This window comes from Caloenas nicobarica, chromosome 4, assembly GCF_036013445.1.
Source record: "Caloenas nicobarica isolate bCalNic1 chromosome 4, bCalNic1.hap1, whole genome shotgun sequence".
NCBI lineage: Eukaryota > Metazoa > Chordata > Aves > Columbiformes > Columbidae > Caloenas > Caloenas nicobarica.
The window spans coordinates 73,557,699-73,579,805 of NC_088248.1; the positions used below are offsets into that span (position 1 = coordinate 73,557,699).

At 39.8% G+C, this 22,107-nt stretch overlaps 1 protein-coding gene across 1 annotated transcript in view; it reads right to left on the reverse strand.

Annotated features, from left to right (window-relative positions):
- EIF2AK3 (eukaryotic translation initiation factor 2 alpha kinase 3) overlaps nt 1–22,107 on the reverse strand; it is a 43,661-nt gene that overhangs the window by 16,454 nt on the left and 5,100 nt on the right. The window contains exons 2-6 of the mRNA XM_065633644.1: nt 19,684–19,813; nt 5,175–5,369; nt 3,347–3,477; nt 1,075–1,309; nt 663–825 (exon numbers count right to left, since the gene is read on the reverse strand). Coding sequence (XP_065489716.1) covers nt 663–825; nt 1,075–1,309; nt 3,347–3,477; nt 5,175–5,369; nt 19,684–19,813 — 854 coding nt within the window. The remainder of the gene's footprint in view (nt 1–662; nt 826–1,074; nt 1,310–3,346; nt 3,478–5,174; nt 5,370–19,683; nt 19,814–22,107) is intronic.

Here is a 22,107-nt window from a genome sequence, read left to right on the forward strand (position 1 = left end):
TGTAGAGGAAAAAATGAATGTCACGAATTAGCAGGCTGGAGGCAGATATTCCTAATTTTTTACTGAGCAATAAGACTGCCTTGTTAACTATGAACGTATCTTTAAAAGTTTCAAGACGTTCAATCATCTCCAATGTACTGAAACTACAAAGCAGGGAATATTTCAGAATGAAAAGGACAAGATTTATGGTTTTGAAAAAAAAAAAAAGAAATGAATCTTTTAACTATGCCTGTTCAGGCTAAACTGTCATAGATATTAATTCTGACATACCTTCTGTAATCGTCAGAATTTCTAAGATGGGTACACAGAACTCTGACTTTGAATGACAACAGCAAAGGTGACCAGAGCAGGCTAGGAAGAGATGAGAGCACACCTCTACCTTTTGAAAGTCTTTAAATCAAAAGAAGGTGCCTTTCTGGGAGATATATATATAGAGAGAGAGATGTATGTATGTGTATATACGTTAGTGAAGCCTCAATTCTGGGACTTTATAAAGCAACATGGGTTAAATTTAATAGCCTACATTATGCAGAATATCAGACTGGACATGTCACAGCTCCACTTAACTATAATTCACCAGTACAGAAACATCTGCTTTACTGCAACCTCAACAGTGTAAAGCAGAACATTTACTACAGAAAATGCTGCAGTTAGTGTCTCACCCAAATAGACACTGGATTCTGTGGCTCCTCTGGCAGCTTCCACAAGATCTTCTTCATCTTCCAATACTTCATTGTTTGCAGTGTAACTTGTGTCATCAAACAGACTGATTGGAATTACTTTGCCATCCTTAACCAGCCAGGCAGAAGCAATTGGAGTGCAAAACTGAAGAAGAGAGAGGTAACTGGAAAATTAATGTTGTGTCAACTATATATTATATAATAATGCTAAACAATGTGCTTAAATTCCTTGTTTCAGTTTTTGTAAGAGATGGAGAGGCTCAAAGTCAGAACTTTAGTTAAAACAATTACAAGCAGATGTGTGTCTCTTTACAAAGACAGCACCTGAAACCCAAGAGGAAGAGACACCATCTATGATGCTGCAAAACTTCTACTTTTGTAACATTTCCCCTACCTGGTATTCCCATTCCAGATGTCCTCCTCGTCTGTTAAAAGCCATCACCTTCCAGTCAGCTACTGAGACCTTTATCACGGTATCTTTCATCATAGCTTCCTGCTCATCCACATCTGAAATAATTTTTGTTTCTTCTTTGTTCATATTTGATTTAAAATTGCTCTCAATATATCCTGCTCTAGTTTCAATATCTGGGATGTAGCGCAGCTCGAAATGACCAACGCTGAAATTCCACCTCAAAGAAAAAGAGAAAAAAATTTGTAGAAACAACATATATTCCAAGTAAGTCCTAAATTCTCTGCCCAGAAGGTTCTTAAACTGAATTACTTATATTTGGCCCATATTTTCACAGTAAACTCTCAGACTGTCAGATGAACACAACTATACCAGAAGGGGGAGTGCTAATCCAAAAAAACCTGAGAAATCTTGTCCAACATGATGGGTGAGCTGAGAAAACAGCTGATGAAGTAGGGCCAATGGCATCAAAGGTCTAGTGTATGGAGAGAGCAATTAAAATCATCAAGTAGTACAGCTGGGTCTGTTCAGTAGGAAAACACTATGTAGCTGATGAAAGCAACAAGTATAAAGAATTTAGGATGCAGCATTGTACACAAGACATTTCTCTTCATCAATAAAGCGGGATTTAATGTGAAATGTAAGGTTTTCAAGCTGAGGGAGGGACAATGCTTTTTTTTTTTGGTTTTAATTCCACACACAAACTAACACAGGTTCTCTTTGACAGGTATTTCATGAAACCAGGACTGCTCACATCCCATAGGTTAACACCGAAAAAAGACAACTGTGTAAGGAACACAGAGTTGTCTTGCACAGCCAAAAGATCTTTCATTTTTTTAAACCAACAAATGAGGGCAGAATTGAGAATTATTTTCAGAAAGAGAAAGAAAAATTCTTTTCTTTTTTCCGTTATATAGCCCAACGCTGTAGAGAAGATATGGATGGGAAAGGATGGCAAGTTTGTGTATTGAACAGCAAGAAGGGGGAAAATATTTCTGAAACGACATGTTTGGGTACCCAAAGTTTCTTAGGACTAGTCTGGCCACAACCAGGAGCCCAAACTGTCTCCTTATAAAATTTAAGCTTTTATGGTAAAATTTTGGCATATTCTATGTATTCTGTTGATTTATTAAAAGATTTTCTGGATTAAAAACTCCATAGTAACAATACTGTGCCAGCGGTAAAGCGCCTCTGTTTGTGCCAACAGAGACAGGAAGAACCAGGTGCACGAGATGTCACACTATGTTTTTGAGGAAGATGTACGAAAGAAAAAGCATGTTTTTATGACATACCTCTCCCTGCCGACATCAGTCTCCAAGAACCACAGAATCCAAGATTTCTCTTTTCAGACACCTGATCTGCCAACCTATTGGGGTTCTAATTAGGTTCTCTCTGATAAACTACAGATGCACCACCTGTCATATCCTGCTGCAGACAGAAGAGGGAGCAGGGGAACAGGGAATTACTTGTTCTCCACTAGATTTTTGGGCAGTTACTGTATTTGTGTGTGGCAAGAAGCTTTTCAAACCTTTATCTTATGAAGTGAGTTTTGGTGTTTGTTTTTTGTGGGGTTTTTTGTTGGTGTTTTTTTTTTTTTAGTAGAATATATGTCTGTATTATTATAGAAATCTTAAAGTATTAAAACTTCAACAGGACAGCATTAAAAAAAAAGTCACAGACTGAACCAGTTTCACCGGCTACATTATGAAATGAACAAAGTCGATTTAAGAATGGGACTTTTAAAAAATAAGAGTGAAGACCTTTTAAAATATCAACTTAAAATGAAAGCTAAAGACAAAGTAAAAAAAAAAAAACACCAGTGACAGGTACCATGAGTAGGTAAAGAAGTTAAAAGTGAATCGGTAGGTTGTAACAAGACTTTTGAACTGTCTCCTTTTGTACAAAAAATCAACAGTTGGAACAAACATTAGGGACATTTTCCTTGTGCAGCAGAGCAGTGACAAACTCTTTTGAGGTATGCAAGGACAAGGAAAGTAATTTTCATTTGTTTTGAAGGGAATAAATATGTGCTCATATCTTTTCTGTTTAATCATCTATAAAACTGCAGCTTAGGACATTTTTCAAAAGCACTGAAGAGCAAAGGGGTTAGATCCTGGTGCATTCCTTTGGTTAGCAATCTAAACTCCCTCATGCAATTCCTAGTCTAATGAGTGTAAAAAGAAGGTCAAATCCTTAAAACATTACCTTTTAAGAACTTACCCCTCCTGGATTGTTTCTGACCCATTCTTACACTTACTTTTCATTGCCACTGCGCGGTCCAACGGCACGGACTGTTTTCTGGGTCCGGTGTAACAGGAGCGTCTCCTCCTGCTCTGTTTCATCGTCATCCCACCGGCGACAGCCCATGGCTGAGCAGATGTACTTCACCTAAGGGACAAGGCAAGAGACTCACGCATGCTTCAAAATTCTGAAGAACTTCAAGACAAATAAATGTAATCAACAGCAATATTCAAAGCTAACAGTCCTTACAACACATTTTTGGCATGCAGGCAATTCAGAGCTCTGAGATTTTAGATGCTCGACTTGAGAGATGTTGAAAAGCCTGGTTTAAGAGATAAGGGCTTTTCAGAACTAGAATTTTCAAAAGATTCTAATAAGTCTACAGTTTCAGCTATTTTGACTACCTTTTGACTATATTTTGCATATACTTCTAACAGAAAGAAATCTTAGTGCTCTCTTTTCCCACTATTTCTATGGACATGAAAAAAACATTCCTACAAGACCCACAGCATAATTCTGCTTTTGTGCCATATTTATCTCAGCATAACTCTATTAGCTTCAAATGACATATTATTGATCTATATAAAACACTGCAGAGCATTCCCCCTTTGCCTTGGCAGCTCTTAAAGGGGAAACAAGACCTTATTCAACTCTCACAGTCACACGGACTTTGCAACAGTCCCAATCTCGAACAGAATTTGGATTTTATGGGCAACTGTATTTTGAAAAGGGCGTTGAACACACTGTCAGGAAGTCTGAATTGACATCGTACTGCCAGAGACAACAGGCTGCCCAAACTCTTAACAAGGACCAGTCACGCACAATTTCCTGTATGAGGCACCTTTGCTACCATAAGCATAAGCCAGGAATCAAAGCAGAAACTGAAATTTCCACTTTCTGCACACTGGGGGAGGAGCTGTCTGTTGGTGCACAGTGCCCTCTGCTATCAGTGAGGAAATCAAAATGATTTCGTAAACTCTTGGTTTGGGTCTGTGCTGTTTATCACTAGGGATCACTCTATGTCGTGCCATCGAATTGTTCTGCATTAAAGTGGATGGTCAAAGTGGAAAAGCTGATTTTGTGGAAAACAAGCATTGGAAGTTTAAAATTTTAAAACTGAATCTATTTTTTAACTTGTTTTAAAACACACCCTTTCTGATTTAGCAAATGTCTGTTCTTCACTACACAAAGTATCTACAAGCATTTTAATGACATCCGACCTTAAGGATCAGGAGGGAGATGTCAATTCTAGGACTCTGAATAATGCAATTAATTCCTGTGCTTTTTCTAGACTTTTTTCCTTCTGTGTTTTTTTTTTAAAAATATACAACTTTTAACCAATGGATTTCAGAAGAAAAATACCTTCTGAACTAGCCAGATAGCAAGTAGTTTTCAATTTAACTTTTGCATATGACTTCAAAATGTAAAGAGAACTTCTTCTAAGAGATAGTAAACTCGCTGACAGCAACTACATCTTCAACTTTTGCATATGTTGAATGTTTTTCTGGTTTTCAACAGCTATTCATCATTAGCTGTGAAAAATCTGAAATGAGATGTGAAACAAGTGTGTCACCTAAAGCTTTCTTTGATATGCAGTAGGAAAACCAGCAAAGTCTACTCTAAGCAGAGCTATACGATAAAGCTGAACTCCTCTCCCAGCTCAGTAGAAAGGGGTCATCGCTCTTTTTACCCTCTCACCTCTGGTCATAAAACCGCTGACCCTTCCCAGATTCTGCTCTTTCATGCCATGCAGGTGTATACTTGAGCTGTACTGCAGTTTAAATCTCAAGAGCAACCTATTTGCTCGAAACACTCCTACACAAGGCAACTTTTCAGGCTCTTACCTTCCCTGAGTATGAGCTCAGCCCATAGGTCGTCAAAGATTTCCCTCCAACTAAGACGACGTCCTCACCAAATTTGTAGGATGATTCCAGAAGGGATTCAACTGTGAAAGGAACTGCTTCCATGCTCTCTCGATCCCGATCCCACTGGAAAAGGTCCCCATCCAAGGAAGGGATTATCATCTTATTTCCAAACACCTACAATATTTGAATTGAAGGTTAACTACCTTTTAACCGCATTTTTATCAAAACATGCAGATCACAAATGGAAACAAAAACGCTTTACAAGCAAGTACAGTGCATTATATTCCAGTGTGCTATTTTATGGTTTCATATCCCAGAGTCTTATTTTTCAAAGTTATACTGAAGACACAGAACTTCCAGGCATTCAAATCGTATCTCTTGCTTAAAAAACAGTTCAGTGTGTGACACTTCTTCCACTTTAAACAAAAAGTTTTAAAGCTCAATTAGTTGATAGATTAGCATTCATCCAAACTGTCGAAAATACGATCTGGGGAGAAGCATTCTTGAAGAGACAGTCACTGGTTACAGTGCAAATTTTGCAGATTATCTGTGATAGTTCCAAGGCAGTGGCACTGTAGGGAAAGTTCTACTTCATTGTTTTGGTTTGGTTTTTTTTTCCAGAGGCAGTTTACTGCTAAACACAGAACCGATCACTCTCTCTAGATTAGAAAACTGAAACTGGTTTTAAAAGAAAAGCTGAGGCTGTATGTGAACAATTTTACAGTTAATGACTACTCCAGAACATCCATCCTCCTGGAAAGGAGAGAGAGCAATTATCATTAAGAGCTCACATTTCACCTTTGCTTTTCCAGACAGTAAAATCTAAATTCTCCTCCCCAGAATTTCTTAAGTATACTGTTCCTTTAAAACTTGCCTGATTTTTCTTAAACACACAAGTCAGAAAAGAAAAAAAATCTTTACCACATTCGTTTCATCCATTACACTGAGATTTTCAAGGAGATCCTAGTTCGGAAGTATGAGTCATTGTCAATGAGTACTAAGGGACTTATTAAGAAACTCATTATCAGCATGACAGACCACAACTAATACTGTGGAGCCACAGTGGCTGTGCCCATCAAGAAGTGAGAAATTGTAATCCACATAATCTTAGTTTTTGAGGATATGCATTACCATGGAAGATTTTAATTATTTTTCAGAACCTCTGTCCATTTGGGCAGTATCCTACAACATAATTACATTGAATTCAGATACTTTACACATTAGGATTATAAGACTGCTTCTGGTACATGTATCTTAGTCACTTTAAACAAAATATTCCTGCTCACATTCTGAAGCACAGACATGTATTACAAAGCCATGCAAAAGATCCAGAGGGTTTCTGGTTATTATTTCTGGAACTACTGTGAGGATCTAAAACCACATCTTGTGCATGATTAAAATTCTCTCTGAGATTTTTTTATTCTTCTAACTGGGTCACAGATGAGCAAACAGCATTAAGCAAAGTTGGGATTCACCTAAACAGGGTGGGAAAGACAGATCTTGTAAACGTGTGCATGTCAAGACTAATACCTTTTCTTACACCGTTTGACATACCTCGTTCAAAGAGAAAATTCAGGTGACTTAACCAACAATGCTGGTGACTGTTTTTAAGATCCCTAAAGGATCTAACACCGATGCTTCCTGGCTTTGATAAGCCTCATGATGACTGACAATTAAAATAAAAACTTCTCTCAAGAGCATAATGTGTAATTGAAAAGATGGTAAAAACAAACCCCCGAGAGTAGCTGCGAAGTTCTTTACAAAGCAAAATGAGGTATGTTCTTTCCCTCACAGATATTTACTTTATGGCAAAAAAGGCCAAACATCCTCGAAGAGACACTGCATGAGATCTATGACGCCAAAGAAATGTTGCATTATGGCTACCAGTAGGGAGGAAAAATACACACACATGGCTTTATACACATGCTTACAGAAATAAACCAGCAAAAAAGCAAAAATGTGTGCAGGGAGTGGTCATTTGGAGAAGCCACCTGATCAGTGGAAAAATAAAGCAAAGAAATAAGGTTTAAATAAACATTCCTGTTCGAGAGCAGCCTTGTGATCTTAAGAAACAAAGGTATGCAGATTCTGGAAAATACCATTTTAAAAAGATGTCAGTGCCAAAGCTGCAGCTGTAACTATGTTGGAGTATCTCGTTAAAATGTCCAACACAGAAGAGTAATATCATAAAGTGTTTTTGTAATATATTCTTTCAGAAATGCATAATAACTTTGACAACAACTTTTAGCCTGCGCAGCTGTTACTTTGCATTAATAAATCCTCTGGAAGGTTTCTTCCTGCACGTGGTCCAGATACCTGCAAATAGTTTGGAGACCTATGCTCACCTCCAGCAACATGAAATATTTCATATATAAATAAGAGATATTTCATATATAAATAAGAATGAACAGCAAAGGTTCTTTTCATAAGCAGTTTTCCAATTATACAAAAGCCAAACCAGCTCCTGTACCTGTTTCACCACACAGAGCCCAAGCGCAGCAAACCCAGTCACCAACTGACCAAGTCGGATCCTGAGGAAATTCTACTGGCCATCAGTCAGCTAAATTCACATAACGTGGTCAAACTAGAGGTGTGCCAGTGGCAGGTGGACAGCCACCTGCAAGTTCAGACTTTCAGATACGCTTGCTGGAAGCCACAACTGCGATGGCTTTGTAGCGTGGTGCGGTCCAAGGGCTGCAGAGCATCCCATCAGTTTGCGAGGAGACCAGTGCCAAGCGCCCAGGAATGGCTGCTGAGCAAGGGGGACTCCTGGTGGGTAACTGCGAGCTCTGGGGACACGTTCTTCATCCTGAAGCTCTTGCTCCTGGACCTGAGCAGGATATTTTCCACTAACAAACAACAGGCAACACATTGGCAATTTCTGGGAACCATGCACCGAAATTCCCATGAGCATGTAGCTCTCTCAGCAACACACACTTGTATGCTCCCAAGATATGGGTCAAATCAGGGCATGGTTTGTATGCCTTCAGAAATTCCCTGATGATGGGGCACTGACTGCTCCTCTGTTAAAACCTCGGTCCCCATGAGCTGCAGAGGACAGACAAGACCATTTCAGCCAGCTCTGCTGATCACTTGCCCGGGCTCCCACCCTTGAGGGTGCCTACACGTGACATTGGGAAAGAAAGGCTGAGAAAAGACACAGCTGCTGTGGGCAAACACGCCGCGAGAGGGAAAGCAGGCAGTGGAAAAAGCTGCACTGAAGGACATGGCCAGAGTACGAGATGTGGTTAAACTGAGCGTGAGTAAGTGCAAGCGAGACATTTCGGCTACTACCCATCACAAACCTGGTATTTCACAACAGAAACAGATCAGAAGGAAAAAAAAGTCACCTTATTTTAGGATGAATCTATCTATAAATAGTGACCAATTCTCTTTAGTGACCAATGACAGAATCCAAGGGAATGGCAGGAAGATGTGCTGGAAGGTTTAGGTTGGACATTGGGAAAAGGTTCTTCCCCCAGAGGGTGCTGGACACTGGAACAGGTTCCCCAGGGAGGTGTCACGGCCCCAAGCCTGACAGTGTCCAAGAAGAGACTGGACAACATCCTCAGATACACGGTATGAACTGTGGGGTTGTCACATGCAGGGACAGGAGCTGGACTTGATGATCCTTGTGGGTCCCTTCCAAATCAGGACATTCTGTGATTCTGTGATAAACAGGACTAGATGACATGGTGCTAACAAGGGACCATCACAATGGGGATCACCACAAAGGTCCGCTGTTACTAAAATGGCTTTATTCAAAGAATGGGGCAGGTATACAAACGTGCACACTTGCAGGTGCCCACAAACACACGTAACAAAAGGTGTTTGTGGGCACTTGTGCTGACATCTTTTAAAAGAGCAGTTTAGCCAGAGGACGTTAATAATAACTCCTATCTGAGTTATGCAGCTCATTCTCTAGCACATCAGAAGCAGCAAAGGGACTTTCCTTGAAAGTACCAGCAACCAGCATCGGCATGCAGCTCAGGTAAAGGAATGACATCACCCTGTATCTCAAAAGCATTACCTCATCTCCTAATCCAAGGAGTGAGTCACCCAGGCAGTCAGCTGCAAATCTCTTGGCACAGAAAATGTAGGTTACCAGGATGCACTTACACATTCCTCTGATCTGTCAATGTAAATAGCTATTTGTTCAGCTTCATTGGTCAGCAATATGGCACATAATTGTTAAGTGGCTTGTCTTTCAGAAGTAACACTTAAAAAAAAAGAAGGGAAAAAAAAAACCCAAACACATTAACTATCGAGCCCTAAATGAGACGCTGCTCTTTTGCTCATTAAGAGTTGGAAGCTGAAGTTCTCCATTGGCTGAGTGCAGCCCTATCAGCGGCGCTGGCTGCTCAATCTCCAGGCCGACGGGTGAGGTAATGCAGTTTCTAAAAAGCCTTCACAAAAAAAAAAAAAAAAAAAGGCAAAAAAGGCATAACGATCCGAAATGGCATATGCTACCAGGGAATTTGCTGTCTAGACTTTTTACTGGAAAGGAGGGCAGAGCACGCGAGGTTCCGTGGCAGGTTGATCGGTGCAGGAAGCTGTTGATTTATAGCAGTGGCAGAAAAAAACAAACAAACGTGTAAACAGAGATCAAAACAAGCTGAAGTGCTAAAGCTTCCATGAGCTGCTTAACAGTAAGCGTGACAACCGTTTGCCATGGCTAACGCTCTGCATCATATGAAGCAAAAATCAAGCCTGCTCACGTGCGGGCACATCTGAGACAAGTCTGGTGCCAAAACAGTCAATATTATCATTTTCAGATGGGCTGGACTTTCCAATAACTCCAAGGAAATAACTAAGCACAGGTAAAATGTTTTCCTTAGAATAGGAAGTGTTATGTCTTTATGTTTTTCTAACACTTCAGCTTGTGTTTTTCAAATCTTACTCTTATCATAAACTGCGAGAGCTTCATTGCAGTTACTAATTAACTAAGACTAACCTGTATGATCTTAAATAATAAGGGCACCAATTGTTTTCCTCTATGATTATCTCTACAATAGGATCGCTGTAACAAACAGGATCAAAGCTAACATCAGGCATGTTGCTAAGAAAGCTACTTCTCAGTAAGAACTATGTCTTTTAAGCCCCTTTAAAACTAATCTAGGCAACATATTAAAAGCCACATATTGCAGCTTCACTCTAAAGGGTAGAAACAAGAGTCTGCACAAACAAATCTGGGAAAGAGAAGGCAATATTTGTACGTTCCACATGTTGTGGTTTTGTTTTGTTTTAATTCAGAGGCATACAGGAATACAGGTATCACTACTGTAAATGTTCATTGATTTTTCAGATGAGATCTATATACACACATAGCAGGCAAGGTCCTGAGATGTGCTTCGTTCAGGTGGGTCTGGAGCTGATGTATTGTCTGCTCTTTTTTGGCATGCATGCAGGGAGGTCTCTGCACAGATGCGCTGGTTTGTGACTTCCTTCCCATATGAGAGGTTATTTCTCCTCTTCAGCTTGGATTTCAGGATGTTGATTCACCTGTTTTCCCTTCAGCTACCTGCAGAAATCCTGAAGCACAGGGTACTACGAGGATAACAGCATACTGTTACTAACAGGCAAACCCTAATCAAACAGGAATTCACTGAGATGAAGGGGCCAGCTAGAGCCTAGGAGATATTTTTCTTCCAACTTTCTGCAAGGCTCATAATATCACCTCCTCTTCCTTAAGAGGAGAACAAAGACCCAGGCACTAGTACAATCTTTTGAAAAACAAAAGCTGTTGAGTTAAGCTATTCCAACGCCTAAAGCACTGGTAAAAGAGCGAAGAGTTCTTCAGAGCATACAATGCTGTTTAACCAGCCAAGGAAGAAGAAAAATTACTGCAAAGGGGAGTCCATGATTTACATCAGTAAAATGACCTTCTAAGATGTGTTCAAGGGCAATGAGGAAGCTGAAGGAGGAAATACCAAGAGATGGCTGTCGTGTCTAGACAAACTTTCCTTCTTGTGAATGACACCACTTTCTAATCTCAGCACCACCCCTGTTTACAGAGCATGCACCTGTTCTCAACTACCTCCTGCTGCTGTTAACCAGGGTACGTGCTGGGACCGTCCTCAAGACCAGGACCGTGAGAAAGGCTGCACTTGGACATCTGATGGATGAATCGGTATTTTATGGAGCCAGGATTACATGGCCTTCCTCCTCCAAAGAGATAAGAGCCAGCCTGTGCCCAAGTGGCACATCAGAGAAGCCACGGAAATAGGTTTAGTAACACGCTGAAAGGACATGCAGGCTCTGCACAGCATTAGGGGGTGTAGATGCATTTCAAACCTCACGATTTTTACCATCAGGCTGTACAGTTCATCCAGAAATAGAAGTTCATGGGATTTGTCAAGTGACCCACATTAAGATCCTATGATACAACTTTCATCTATTACAGCCTTTCTTCTCCTTCCACCATCCCCCACATTCTTCTAGTTTCTACTGCATTTTTCATTGGTTAGAACAGACTGGGTCAAGTCATAAATGTGATATCCTTGGCCGTGTATTTTGTGTATGATGAGCACACGAAGTGATGCTGTAACCCTGCTCTGGACAAGTACTAGAGAACTCATTTGAAAACTTTTTTCTCTCTCATCAAAGTAACACCTGCAACATCCTTCCAACAGCTTTATTAAATTACTATAGATGGTATCTCTGTTGCGATTCTACACTTCAGATCTTAAAATCTGATCACGCGCAAGGTACCAGGGTCCCAACAAAACTGTGTGTTACACAAATAGCAACAGATGAGAGCAGCACAGTAGCTTGAGAATTATACTCTCATTTCCAGTGTCAAGGGCACAGTATCGTGTTCATTTTGAGTTTGCCATTGAAAGAATTAGTCCTGCTCTGTCCTCTGCCCTCCCTTGAGCAGCCATGCAGGGATACAGAGGAATTGCAGTCTGCTCACTAGACCACTCCAGCTTCAGAAGAGATCAGGTCTCCAATACTGTTTACTGTGCAATCATGCAGACCTTTCTTCTGAAGACGAGCAAACTAAAATATCACTGTTACTTTAATCACAGTCAAACAAGAGTTGGGGTTTTGACTACAGAGATGCCATCCTGCTTTGCTGCCATGGTAACAGACTTTTAAAAATTGTTCTCCTTAATAATAAGGAAAAAAAAATGCACGGTGTTTAAAGAAAGACTTTATTTTGACATTATTCCATCCTCCTCTTAACGTGGCAAGTTTTATTAATAAGAAAAGACTGCAACAGTCTTCTGGAACTTAAGAGTACTCCCTTCTGAGACAAAGTGGAGCTGCTGCTACTGAGCCCATCACTGAGCTCCTTAAAACTAATAGCACATAAGGGAGAAGATTAGTGAAGAAAATGAAAATTACCCAAAACCTTGCCTCTACAGAAACAGGTCCTATACAGAAGCTCATTAACCACCATGTCAAAATTTGTACTGTTCCAGTATTGGGCTGGTTTAAGACGATGTTTTAACCCCACCACCACCTCCAGCCCCCCACAAAGCTCTTTTGCAGACCACACGGGTTCCTGTAGCATCGCCTGGAAGCTCAGCAAGATGCTTCTCTTCAGAGACGGGGAGAAGGGGCAATAGCAGATGCCTGTGTCACTGCAGGGGTCCAGGATTTAAGTTGATCTCTGCCAGACCTTATGTGTTTCTCACCCTGGTCCTGCCTGGACAGGGTGAGTTTTTTTAGATAAGGACACAGAGCCTGTGTGTCTTGAAAAATTAAGTCACAGAGCAACTCCCACGGGAAAGCAGAGCCCAGTACAGGAGAACAGAACGTGGCAAATGCACAGTTCTCCTCTTCCAAGGATGCAAAGAAAGTAGACTGCACAAAACATGCGGTGGCTCTGGCAGAAAGATTAAGAGTTACCTGCATATAAAGAACAAAGTTCAGAAGAAATTCAGCAATGAGATGTCAGCAGCTGTGCCACTACAGGAACGATTTGCTAAACTGTCCAAAATGCTTAGTGCTTGAAACGAGCACTTACTTTTACAGATAAAGATATAGGCTGAAAGTTCAAATCACTTTGGTTTGGGCTGCTGAGTTTCAAATATCTAAGTTATCCATTTCCCTGTTCTGAAACAGGTATTTGCCTAGGCATTACGAGAGTTGATCCACTTTAATATCTGTAAACACTAGAACTGCTTAATGGCAATACAAAACATGCAGTGTACCATATGTAATTAAATTACAAGCTGCTATAAAGATAACTAAAGAACGGAGGCAGCAAGCTGATGGTAAACATCTTTTCCAAGATTTGCAGCAATGCATTTTGACCATGTCTGTGACAGATGAAAATTGGTGATAAACATTAGCCCGGAGTGACTCTGAGAAACTTTCCTGGCTTTGTTCGAGGCAGAGCACCACTTGTGAGGAGTGGGGTCGAGAGCTCTGATATCACACAAGCCACAAGATCTCGTTCTGTAGCTTCCCACGTGTCTCATAACAGAAGCTGTCATCCCCTCAAACATCCTTACAGTACGAGTTAGAGGACACATGTCAGCACTTTATCAGAGCTTTATCAGTGCTAACGACATCACGTGTCAGCAAGAAAGCAACCAAGCTGCAGTTATCGGAAGCCTTTGTTTTTTTTTTAATTGAACAAGACATTGAGCTAAGATGACTGTCTTTGAAACTGTGCAGTTTCGATAAATACATAAGACCACTTGTCTAAGCAACAGCCCTACTTGTCACCCCAACAAAAATCATGATGCTGCATCACATTAACCACTAACTCAGCTCAGACATCTGTCAGCAATTCCCTTTCTCCACAGGTTTACCACTTCACATTTAAAAGTTTAGTTGCATTTCCCAGAAAAGCACAACTTCTAGCTATCCAAATATTTTCAAACAATGTCTTCTGCCAATGACTTTTTATCCACTAAACATCCTTAGAAGTTTGTTTTCAGGAGAATTCTATTTTTCATTTCACCAAGAAAGCAAAGATCTGTACTCAGAAATCCACGGATCTCTCCAGCAACTTTCCCAAGCGTGTCACCTCTTTAGAGCTGTGCACATCGTGCATGTTTCCAGCAACAGAAATGAAAAGAACTGCTTGTGCAATCAGGAATGATAATACATCTATGTAGTTAAAGAGCAGTCACATCTATTCTCTTCTTGCAAAACACAGGCTCCACTCCCCTTGATAGCCCTAATAAGCCTTCTCTGCCTCAATTGCAATTAGAATTTATCTTCCTTTGAAGTACAATTCTGGACACTCACTTCTTATTCATTATGAGCTTTTCCAGGACCATTTAAGACACTAATCTCTCTCTCTCTACCCGCAGGCAGCACAGGATCACATTTCCTTCCCCTGCAGAGGAATCGAGATGGCAGCTGATGACCTGTCATAGGTTCCCATAGTACACGGTATTCTCAGTTTTCAACTGATCGCCTCCGACCTTCAGCAAAACTGTAATTATCATTCCCCACATCTTGTATTTCGTTTAGTACAGTTTAATTCCATTTCTATTATAGAAAACCTATACGATGGAGAACTGGATGATGCCCCAGCCTTCCTCTACAGGAATGATACCTCAGCTATCAGAGCATCTGGTGGTCATACAACTTTCTCAGTAGCATACAAAAATAAGGATCAGCTGCAGGACACAAGGAACTCTGCTAGTATACTCTTCCAGACAACTCAAATCATACCACCTTACCTGCAAGGCAACAGGTTTTCCCCAGACTGGTCACCTCAAAAACAAGATTTACACTGCGCCTGCTTGAACAGAGTGGCAATTTGGGGCTTTACATCTGGTCACAACGTATCACAGCTAGAAAGTAATTTTACAGCATTAATAGAAATTTTTAAAATCTTATCCTTCACTTCCTTGTGTAAAACTTTGCTTTAGAAAGCTTTACACATGCTCAAAGGCATAAAAGCTTAAGGCACAAAGACTCTTCCAAGTGCTAAGCAGGAAAAGATGCTTCTGTTGCTGTTGTGTCCCAGGCAGATGTTTTAAGATGCACAAATACACCACAAGGTAAGATTAACACTAGTGAGCTAGCCAGACCCATTCATTTTGAAGCAAAATCCAGAGAGAACTCCATTTTCTCAGAATGTTTGTGTAATTTGAAACTAATCTCTGTTTTGTTTTGTCCAGCTACTGTTAGCAGAGTCAGAACAGAATTATACAGGTTTAATAGAAATTCATAATAATGAGCACTGTATTGAACAGCTGCTATAATAACCTTTTAAGTGCGAAGCTGTGGACCAAACAAAAACCTCTTTTTTATTCAGGCTAATCAGATGCTGCTGCAGGGGTGCCTTGGGTGGTGGGTGTGACTTGCCTAAAACCGATGTCACAAGATTTCTCTTTCAAAGAGACGATTAAATTATTGACCCTCCCCTAACCTCTGGGAGGGCACATAAAAGAATCCAGAAACCACAATTCGAGCCCCTCAGAGGGAGTTTTGACCTCTTGTCTTGCCCTGACCCACTTCAGTGGAGGTTTTGCAACTTCTCCACCAAAGCCTAAGAGGCCCAAGGATGAAAGTTACTGAATGTTTTCTTTGCCTACAATGCAAATAGTCTTCAGCTGACTTCAGTTTAAACTTCTTTGCATCTCCACATTTCTCTGGAGGAAAAAACATAGTAGTGGGCTACTCCACAAAAATACGCCACTTTTGTGTCAAAAAAAGATCACACAGATGTTTAAGTTTGCTGGAAAACTTATTTTATGTGGCTTTCACAAGAAAAAAGTGGCAAGAATTTAATATATATACAACGGAATTCAAAGATTCTGAGAGACTTTAGAGAGATAAGGATGTTGACAGATTTTGAGACAGGACATAACCCAATTATTTCATTTTTCCAGGATACAGTGGTATGTTTACTGTGACTGCTGTAATTGTCATCCTTGTGAACTAAAACTCATTTTGTCCCATGATCCCCAATCTCTCAAATAAGGAAGTAAGGTGCTTACTTAGGGATTAGTCTCTACCAGCCAAATCATGAGCCAAAACAGTTGCCTTTATCGAGTACATCCCAGTGCAAGCTCTGCCCAGAGCACTGGAACCAGTATGGCAGGAGCTGAGTTCCCTGCAGCGCTCCCAACAGCGCAAAGAAAAATTCTGAATGTAATTTTAAGCTGTTGCTCTCAGATCGCCACCATCACATATCCCACTTAATTTCTCCTCTCTCAACCATCAGCTACCAGCTTTTTCACTGGCCAGTTATTTTAAAATACAGGCATGTTCACACTTTAATTTCTCTCATATAATAGCTCCTCATAAAAGACAGACAGAAGCCCATTAGGTAATTTGTTGTAGTATAAAGCTATGCAGGTTAGAGGACGCGTCACCCTCGTTAGTAAATGACAACAGTCTCGTAATGATGTGCTGTGAACCATTTCCACTGCTTGAGAGGCAGTTCTCTATTTTCACTGTGGTTAAGCATCATTATGAACAAGTCCGAGTCTCCCAAAAGTACTCTCTTCTGCCTAAGTACAGATGATGTATTCATTACAAAGCTAATTTTTAAAGAATAAATTAAAGCGTTTTCATTAAAAGCAAGATCCATTTCAGAAAAGTTATGATTCAATGACTTTATCCTGAACTTCAACAAGGAATCTTTATGTGCAAGTAACAACAAATCTTGGAGTTGTAAACATACAGCTTGGATAGAGGAGGGCTTTTCATTTTAACACAATGGATTGGGAAATAAAGCTTTTAAATTCCTACGCACAAGGCTGAAATGCAGAGTCCTACCTTCCCAGCACTGGTACCCTGACCATGATTGCTTATGTTCGAGCTTAGAGCTGAGGAATTAATTTTACCATTTTAGTTACCCAGACTCACAATTAGTAGTTCAGCAGCCCTTTCTTTCTAATTGATCTGTTCACATGACAAATGATGAACATCTCACTTGTCAGTGTCTTAAGCAGCAGTTTCAAGATCTGAAGTGTTTGACAGAGCTGCTGGAACATTTGAAATTTTACTACCTCACTTTCCTAATTAACACATGAGCTCCAAGCAGCCAAGTTGACATTTTACAGTTAGGCAAAGGAAGTAACTACTGTTCTATTAAACGCTGAAAGTTTGAAGACCTAATGTCTGCTCTTAAAACACACTTGGAAACTAAATTGATGCTTTCACACTAGGACCTGGAACTACGGTTCATTGCACTCTCACCCAAGACAGTTAAAATAAACTCAAAACAATAAAGACACAGCAGCACACACTGTCCTCGCTCTGAAAGAACACAGATCTTTAACATTGCAAGTGTAACGCAAAGAGTTTGTCATCTGCCATTTCTTGCAAGATGTAGGCGAACAAATTACATAATTATACTGGCTTATGACGAAGATACTACTGTGGTTGCAACCACAGAGACCTCTTTTACCTCAAAAAGGTTGGAAGAGAAAGAAAAAGCGTCAACAGTCAGTTTGAGCGACCAAAACGGAACATGCCCCATGCCCAAATCAGAGAGGTAATACTGCAGAAGTGGGGAGACAGACTTTCATGAATTTAATATTTTGACCCAAACCGGAATTGTTCCAACAATTTTAATGAGGTAAATTACTCAAGTAGCATCCAGATTCACTGTGCGAAGTCTTCAGCTGATACTGACAGCAGATGAAACGTGAATATTTATTTTAAACATTTAAACCTTTAAGTGTAGCTTATTTGGAGTATTCATCACTTTTGTTTCTTGTTAATTTCTGTCTTAACAGCATTTGTTTACATGACAGTAAGTCTAAAAAGGCCAATATTCATAACCTCTAATGGCTTCTAAAAGGCCAGAATTTACTTCCAAAATTAGTTCTCTTGTAGGCTCTGCATCTTAACTGATAAAATCCATTAGTGTGTTTGGCCACAGTTGTAGAAATGCAACAATTTGAAAGCCTGTCTGAAAACTACCTATATGCATAACAAATGCTCTTTAAAAGTGTCTTTTTATGATTCTCACAACCTACTAACTTGTACCCCCAAAAGGGAATTAAATATTGTATGGAGAAAACACAGTTTTTGTTGTCTAAGCACCAACCTTTCGTTTCTGCAGTCACACCACACTGGAAAAAGATCAAAACTCTGGACAAATCAGTTGCGTGACAAAATTTAGATTTGCAAAACCACTTCTATAGTATTAAATACTTGCATTCTTGAAATATTTTTAAAACTGGGCTCATGTCTTAATTTGTACTGAAAAATGAAGTTAATATTTGCACGTATTTCAAATGTGTGTTTCATAACTGATTGTTCTATTTTCACGGTGGTTATTAGAAACAATGCACAGCAACAGAACAATACGTTAAGTATCTAGTATTGAAAACATTTGTGAAGGACCACAGTTTATAACTGGCACCTTCCTCTTTACAGTTTTCATATTCTTTTAAATTCTGTAGCAGAGCATCTTTTTAAGAAAGTTCTCCTTTCCTACAGTGTTTTGTTCTCAAATATAACAATACATCTTAAACACAAAATGATATCTGAACAAGACTCAAGAAATTGCATCCCCCAATAAAATTCTCTCTCCGAAACAAAGGAACACAAGTTAACATTCACGTTACTTTTGCAATCTGAGATACTCATTATTAGCTCTCACACACTACCACAGCAACAGATCCAGTCTTTCCTTAGACTTCTTTCTACCAAAACAGACGTCATGTAAACCAGACATCAACAAAGAACCAGAAGCAAGATGCTCGCACTGAATACCCCTGAATTCAACTTCTCCAACACTCATCATGCACGATACAGGACTGGTCATCAAATCCAACCATCCCTATAGTGAAGGACCATGCGCTTTGTCACCACCACAAACTACCTCTTAGTTGGTATATTTATTCCTCTTAATTCTAGGAGAGAATGCCTCATGGATCCCACTTCTTCAGTGCAGGAAAAAGAAAAGCAAGAAACTTTCTTCTAATTTCTAACCTAAGTTTATTCAAACTGATGGTGGAAATAGCACCAAACAAGAAATTTAACTCTTTAGATTTCCTTCTTACAGTTCATCAGCAAGAAGTGATGCAACTCTTTTCCACTCAGTAGTTTAGAGTGACCTTCAGCACTCTATTTCATTGCTAGCACATTCTGTTTCATAGGCAGTCTGCTTATCTAGTATAAAAAAAAAAAATCTTTTGTTCATTTATTAAGTCACATGGACTTTTGCTTTGCTTGAGGGGCAGAAAAAAAAGCCAGTACTTGCCCAAACATACTCTAATAATACAAAGCAGATGATCCTTTCATTTACTTGAAACTCCAAGTAACTTGTTTTTAATCAGCAATTGCACACAATTCCCAAACTCAGTTACATCATCTAGTTTGATAGTTATCACGTCAATTGCAAGACTAAAATGCTGACACACTCTAGTTTGAAATGGCAACATGATGTAAGCACTCCAAAAAAAAAAGTTTGAGAATAGCTATCAAACTTTATCCAGACTAAGTTTGCAGCATTGTTTAACATCTCTCAAGTATGGAGGAAATTGCACTCATTTTATTATAGAAAATTCTGGTTTTAAGAGATTTAGTCAGGAAAGAGATTAAGCCTTACCTCTGGTTTACTGAGACTGGATGACACAAGAGAACCCGATCCCACATCCAGATCCCACTGTTTTCTCCCACTGTTTTCTGGATCCAGTGCAGCAATTCGTCCATCCAAAGTGCTGATAATCACTAGAGATCTGCAAGTTGGAAGCATTCACAGTCAAAACTGCAGCCAGATGGAGTTTATCTATTAGCTGTTTTCTATATTTAACACAGTGCAACTCCAACTTAAGTCTATACATTTTGCAAACTATCAATTTAACTTGGTAGCTCTACCTAGACCAACTAGAGAGATAGCAGAAAAGTTGAAGTCTCTGCCTGGATGTCACAAACTAATTTACATGCTGTAAGACACTTTCAGAGTTCAGTTTCAGGGGAAGATACTTGACTTTTTGTTCCCACATGCAGGTGTTACCGTTGCAACACTGGATGAGATAATCTTTTGAGATATTTATGTGAACAGTATAGACCCTATTTTTTCTAGTCCCTCCATACTGGTCTTTAATACGTCCTTTCAAATCAACCAAAACCTGAAACAACTAAGCCATCAAATCGTTATACAGTAAATATCAAATCACAACTAAGTTTTCAATACCTCTGGATGAAACACTGAAATCCTGGAGATTTGACAAGTCTTAGGATAAAAACAAGACTCACCTAAGGCTCACACAGGACACTGGAAACCAGCTCCAATGTCTGCAGGCAACAAACCACGCAAACTGCTTTACCCAGCTTAGGCTTTAAGTAGCTGTTTGGGGATGGGTGGCAGTGGCAGGCTAGCTGTCGATTTCTACGGTGCCTGAAGCTCATCGATTTTAGTAAATCTTGTTTCCTACACAGCAGTACATTAGAATAAACATTTCTGATTGGGCTAGAATTCACGACACAAACAAACAAGCCAAAAAAAAAATCCAAACAACACGGAGATAAAACACATTTGTGAGGGGCCTTTTTTTTCCTTGAAGATGGTTTCGCCCTGACCTGAAAAAGCCAGGATGTGTTGGCAGTTTTGGCTTGCGGCAGGCTCACCCATCTTCAAAGGCTGTGGGAGGAGAGCTCCATTGCTTTACAGGCTGCTCACACTGAGGGGGGCTGGATCTAGTGACCCAGAAGGACCTTTCTAGACATCGCTTTCAATGAGAATAAGGAACTGTGCAAATAAACCTGGTGGGGAGATTAACTGTTTTGGGTGGAGTTGAAAGGGCTGGGACGGAGCAGGGGGGGTAAACACACACGTATATGAATCATTACTTTAAACAATAAGGAACACTAAAGTATTGTGTAGAACTGAAGCCAAATATATTAACTTGTCGAAAGTTACCAGTGTAGTAAGCTGAAGTTTAGAGAGGAAATGATGAGGGCTCTAATTTTTCTTTAAAGAGGGAAAAACTAAAATCACCATCTCATCATCTCATGGACTTATTGCACCACCTGTAACAAAGGTCAAGAAAAACATTGCACATAGAAGTAACCCACACACTTTCAGAGGACTATATACTGTACTATAGCACTGTATCTTTAATAAACAGAAAATTAAATACATCTTTAACTTGTACCAAAAATAACATAGCGTCTCCTATGTGAAGGTGGCCAACCATCACATTCCTCCAAAAGCTTAGTTTAAAACACTGTTAGAAAAGAACCAATTGTGCAAATATTTGAACAGTCGAATACATGCGTTTTTATAAGCTGAGTACATATCATTATTCCAACTGTACAGAAACCAAGACCAGGTTAATAATAAACCTGACTGCAGGAGATTCTGTTCTCAAGCCCCGCACACAAGTGCTCACACACTAACGGCCCTGGACACGCATTTAACAGAATCTGTTTGCTTATGGTAAAACAATGTATCTGAAGCCCTCTAGCATTGCATAAAATTATTATTCCTAATGAGTCTATTTAAATTTTATGTTGATCCAGCTGACAACTAGATTACAAAAAAAAAGGCAGGAGTGTAGCTAGAACAGAGGGAATTTTGGCAGTGACACTGTAGAGAAGAAAAATCCTAAAATCGCACTGTGAAAAGTTTCCTCCCCATTTACTCCCATTGTCTTCCTTTATCTAACTCTTCCCGCTCGATTTCTCCCTCAAGTAACAAATGTTTTATGCCTTTGCATCTTACTTTTCTGTATTATCTTTCCCCATCAGCTGCAAACCTCAACCTTCCCCAAGAGTTTTCTCACTATTTAAGCCTCACCGCCGCAAACCAAGATGGGAATTTTGGAATCTGTACCTGCACCATCACCTCCATTCACCCCAACTGGGGTGTAACCACACTTAAGTTTTGAGTTTAACTGATTAGAAACAGAAGGGGGAAAAAAAATGCCTTCAGAAGGAACCTTTTTACCAATAGCACACACTGAGACAGTGGTTTAACTAACTGCTACTGCACACCCTAAAAATCCTCACTTCTCTCGCATGCAATGGT